Genomic DNA, 5,291 nt, shown 5'->3' with positions numbered 1-5,291 from the left:
AACCTTGGTTTCCCTTCTGGTCCTGGGTTAGAAGGCTTTCCTCTGGCCACTGAGCGCCTGAAGGAATGCTCACAAGAGGAAGCCTTTCTCCCCGAAGTCTATGGGCTCCTTCGTATGTGGTGCGTAACACGGAAAGGAAAATAAAAATTCATTGTACTCATCTCTACGTGAAACGTTTCATTTCCACCGATTATGGATACCAGTCACAAGTCATGGTGGAATGATTGTACCTATGACACAGTAAATATTTTAATATTTACTGTCTTAATTTCAGGGGGGGAGGATCGCAAATTTTGTATGTTGCTCTTTCACCACAATGGACTTTCTTTGTATTCCTTTATCTTTTTCTCCCTGCCTTTAAAACTACTATTCTCGGGGATGCACACAGGGATGCGACCTCACTGCTAAAGAGGTACACGGCACTGAGGATGGGGAACATCTGGGCCTAAACGGCATGCCCCCCTCACTCCGATCTTGAGACTTGAGGCGTGAAATAAAACCCAGCTCTCAGACCCTACACCAGCCTCTCTCTACCTGCGGCCTCGGCGGCTCATCCAACCGCCTCTCCAGATACTCCAGCAGGCCCACCGCCTCCTCCCCGCTCTCTGGCTGCTGCTCCCGCACCCAGCTCTGCAGCTCTGCGGGCAGGATGGTCAGGAACTGCTCCAGCACCAGCAGCTCCAGGATCTGCTCCTTGCTGCGCAGCTCGGGCCGCAGCCACTGCCGGCACAGCGCCCGGAGCCTGCTCAGCGCCTCTCGGGGCCCGGCGGCCTCGGGGTAGCGGAAGCCCCGGAAGCGCAGGCGGGAGCGATCGGGACCCGGCGCGGGGCGGCCGGGCAAACAGGCCTCCTCCTCGAAGGCCGACGGCTCCTCCTTCTCCACTTTCACTGCGAGGAGCCCCGTCTGCTCCTCGATGGACGGGGCGCCCAGGGCCACGCTCGCCCTCGATTCTCTTGCCATCGTGGACCTAGGCAGCCCCCGGGCCCCACCCTCGCTCGGAGCCTGTGTCCGGGCAGAGGATGCCCGAGAAGGGGAATCGCTGGGATCCTGGGAAGCGGCACGCGCGCCCCGGGCAGTCCAGGAGTGCCTACGATTCGTGCTTCAGCTGCAGCTCGTCCGGCCACCCGCACTCAAACTGGCACAGGCAAAGAGGGCCTGGGACGCGAGCCAAAGCCCCCCAGCCCCCAACCATGGAAGAGAAGTCGAGGCGGGGGTGGGGGTGGGGGACCGGAAGCTTTGGTGGGGTCCCATGCAACTTCCTGGAGCGTCTAGGAGGTTCCTCTCGTTGGTTTTGCCCAAGTTAACCCTTGAGCGAACACGTCCACCACCCCACCCAAAGGCTGGCAGCTGCAGACAGGAGAAAAGAGGGGTGACAGCTTCTGGGTCAGGAGTAGAGCGGGCTCGTCCAGTTCTGGGCACCTGCTGCTGAAGCGCTCACTTTTCCCTGAGCACTCCTTGCTCCAACAGTTAACGTACATTGACACTAGAGTGTAGTTGGGGAGTGGGCTTCCCAGAGAATGTGAGTTCTGGGTAGGAAAACCTGGAGTCGTCTCAGAAACATCCAAGGAACAGAAACGAGCAGTAGGTTCTTGCCTCTGTTTCTGTCACTCTCTGTCCTTTCCTTCTGGGAAGAAATTATGGAAAGTCCTCTGGTCTCCAACTGTTAGTCTCCCCTCCCGGTCATCCTTCGACACACTGCAGGCAGCACACCACACCCAAGGCCCCTGAGATTCTCTTGCAGCAGTAACCCACAAGGCTAACCCTGGCTTCTGCTTTCCATGGTCACCCCTCAGACAACCTATTCACTCTTCTTCCTGCCTTCAGGAAGTCCATCTTCCTGTTTGTCTCCTGTCTGCTTCTTCCCAGTTGGCCTTCTCAATCCAGCTCGGGGGTACAGACTGGTCCAGGCTGCCTGGGTTCGTAACCTAGGCTTTACTGCTTAGTTGGATGGCATCATCATTCATGATGGGGATGAAGCATATTGAAAGAACAATGGACTGCCAGAAGAGCAAACAAATCTATCCCAGAAGTACAGCCAGAATGCTCCATAGCAGCAAAGGTGGGGAGAGTTCCTCTCATGTACTTTGGACATGGTTTCAGGACAGACCAGTCCCTGGAAATGAGTATCTTGCTTGGTAAAGCGGGAGATCCTCAACAAGACGATTGACACTGGAGCTGCAGCAGTGAGCTTAAACATAACAATTATGAGGCTAGGGCAGGACTGAGCGATGTTCTGTGCTGTTGCACACGGGGTTGCCATGAGTCAGAACTGACTCCGCGACACCTGACAAGAGCAAAGGTCAGTGGTACAGAGCAGAGGCATGGTGAGGGTAAGGAAGCCTGCGCTTCCGGGGCTTCCGCTACCCCGAGGCCGCTGTCCCGAGAGGCGAGAGGCGCTGAGCAGGCTCCAGGACGCAGGAATTCATCAACTGGGAGGCAGGAGAAGGGTGTGATTCAATGGCTACGTTTGTCTGGCTTCCCCTTGGACTTGCCCCCAAGGAGAAATGCCCCCCACTAATCACCCTACACGACACCTCTGGAAATGGGTTTGATGTTTTGACCTGGATGACTTTGGTAAATACCTGAACCCATCTGTGCCCCACTTTCCCCATCTATAGATAAATGGGATAGTAATAGTGGGTAGGCTTATTGTACATTAATTTAATCATTCATGTCAAGTGTTTAGAAAATGCCTGGCCTGTGATAAGTAGGCACAGAAAAAAGGAAGCCTCAAAAGGGGTGGGAGGAGGATCTTGAGAGTCCTTTGAATTAGATGGGCTTCTAGGTTAAACTAGAATTGACTCGAACCTTAGTTGACTAGATTGAGATGGCAGTGGAATGGGAGGATGGCAAACAATGGGAGGGAAAACCTATAGACACTTTCCCGAGTGTTTATTTTTTGATGTCTTCAATAGCTCAAAAAACAAGGGAGAAAACTTAAAAAAAGAGAGAGGTCCCGTCAAAGCCAAACCCAACCCACTATCCTGACTGGTAGTGAGCATCTATAGGGTATCCCAGGAGCAGAAAGTCTGAACTTCCTCCTGTTGAGCAGCTGGTGGGTTTGAATGATAGACGTTGCAATTAGCAGCTGAACACTTAACCCACAGTGCCACTAGAGCTCCTTTTGGCCCTTTCAGTCATTACACATGAAAAGTGCAGGAATATATGTTCTGTTAAGTGACAGAAGCACTACTCATGACATTTTCGACAAAGTGAACATGAATCTAATTAAGACTCGAGATCCAAGTACCAGTGTAAAGATGAAACACAGGAGCAAATTAAATGAGCAGTACAACTTTAGTGCACATTAGAATCACTAAATACCTTTAAATCGATCTAGATACTTTCTCTGACACAATGATTAAATCAGAAATCGCAGGGATTGATATTTTTTAAATGTCAGATGTGATTCCAACATGTAGTTTTTTTTTAAGGAACCAATGAGTTACATGCTTTTAAAACAGAATGTGAGTCTGGACAGGGAAGAAGACCCTAGTTCTTCAATCGGGAAAGAGCATTTATAAAAAGAATAGATGAAAGGGGAACTATCCTACATGAAGAGGTTGACTAGACATAGCAACTAAGTACAGTGATAAAAACATCAGAAGAAGCAACCATAAAAGCCTATTTGGGACAACTGAAAACATTTGAACACAATTATATTATGGGTTTTTGGTAAATTTTGTTGCACGTGATCACGAAGCTATGATTATTTTAAATTTTAAAGTTGTTAGAAAATCGTATTGGTATTCTTGAACTTGTGGGTGAAGTGAAATACTACCTGGGATTTGTTTTAAAATACCAAGTAAGGAGGAGAGAAACAATGAAAATACTAAAAAGATGATAGTTGAAGTTGGTGAGAGGCATATGGAAGTTCATAATAATGGTCGCTCTACATTTATAGCTACTTGAAATGTTCCAAATTTCTAATTTCTAAGAGTGATTCTAAAACATATGGCATGAATTGAAAATGAAAAGCTTGCTCCAAACCAGGGTATTTCTTAAGGGTGATATCATGTAGACTCAGGTTAGTAGTATTAAGTTAAATGTTGGAGGGTGAGGGGCCCAGCCCCCACCGCTACTACTACCCACGGGTTCAGTAAGCACAATTATAAGGTTGAGATATATAAATATTATATTAAGGTAATTGAGAGCATGAGAGATACAATAATGCAGTTAGACATATTACATGATAGTATTGCTCACCTCAGCCCAGCTTGGTGGTCCACGTGGAGAGAGGGGGAAGGGAAGGAGGGCAAGGGAACAAGGGAGAGAGGACAGGAGAGGAGAGAAGGGGTAGAGAGGGGAGCCAGAGAGAAAGATCAGAGAGCTCTATATTGCTGACCCACGTCTATATACCTTTTGGGGGCATGCCAGCCCACTAATTACAGGTAGAGACATAGGTCACAGGAAGAGGTTATACTATAGGTTACACAGTAATGAGGGGGTGTTCTCTCGGTCTCCATATGAACCATTATCAGTAGGGTGAAACCTCCTCCTACAGGAGCCTGTCCATTGTCCCCAGAGGCAGGGAGCAGGCCCACCCCTGTGGTGGGATGAGACAGCAGTCTGGCAACTGATTGCCCTCAGGGGGTGAATGCCTACTCATCTGACCTCCCCCCATACAGGTTCACTGCAGAACTATTCACAATAGCAAATAGATGAAAATACCTTAAGTGTTCATCAATGGATAAATGAATAAACAATTTATGGTACATATACACACAATGAGATATTAAGCAACATTAAAAAGAATAATCCTGGAAACACCTTGTGATGGTTAGATTTCATGTCGACTTAGACCTAGGTGGAGGTAGGGGTAGAGTCCAATATGTCATTCAGCCAGTATCCTGGTGATATCTCCTTGGGGGGAGCCTTTTTAATAAAAGAGACAATGAGAATGTCTTTTTGTCTGCCCCTTACTCCTGGGTCTCTCTTTCTACCTCTCGGGACTACCTCATGTGGATGGCTGACCCTGGGAGCCATCCTGGGAGCTGCCATGTGACCTGCCATGTTCTCACTGACCTTGGATCCACAAGAGTCTGCACCCACCAGCCCATGGTCTCCTGTGTCCCACTTCACCTTTCTGGGTCACCAGCCTGCAGCTTTGTGAGTGTGAAAAGGATTTTGGCTAGTATTGGGCCCGTGGGCTTGAATTGGAATGAGCTGGATACCTTCTTGATCTAAAGTTGTTTCTTATACTTACAAGTATCATTGGTTTTGTTTCTCTAGACAACAATGCCTAACACATATCTCTTATTGTGGATGATCCCAGATGACATTATCGTGAG

The 5,291-nt window shown here is 48.7% G+C and overlaps 1 protein-coding gene across 1 annotated transcript in view; it reads right to left on the bottom strand.

Moving 5' to 3' along the window:
- Positions 1-1,187, bottom strand: part of ZKSCAN4 (zinc finger with KRAB and SCAN domains 4) — an 8,054-nt gene extending 6,867 nt beyond the window's left edge. Inside the window, exon 1 of the mRNA XM_004717404.2 lies at positions 535-1,187. Coding sequence (XP_004717461.1) covers positions 535-960 — 426 coding nt within the window. The 5' untranslated portion in view covers positions 961-1,187. The remainder of the gene's footprint in view (positions 1-534) is intronic.
- Positions 1,188-5,291: the final 4,104 nt, after the last annotated feature.

The sequence above is a fragment of the Echinops telfairi genome, unplaced genomic scaffold, assembly GCF_000313985.2.
Source record: "Echinops telfairi isolate 266 unplaced genomic scaffold, ASM31398v2 ScPeMD7_7441;HRSCAF=8479, whole genome shotgun sequence".
NCBI lineage: Eukaryota > Metazoa > Chordata > Mammalia > Afrosoricida > Tenrecidae > Echinops > Echinops telfairi.
This window is presented reverse-complemented; position numbering and strand designations above follow the sequence as displayed.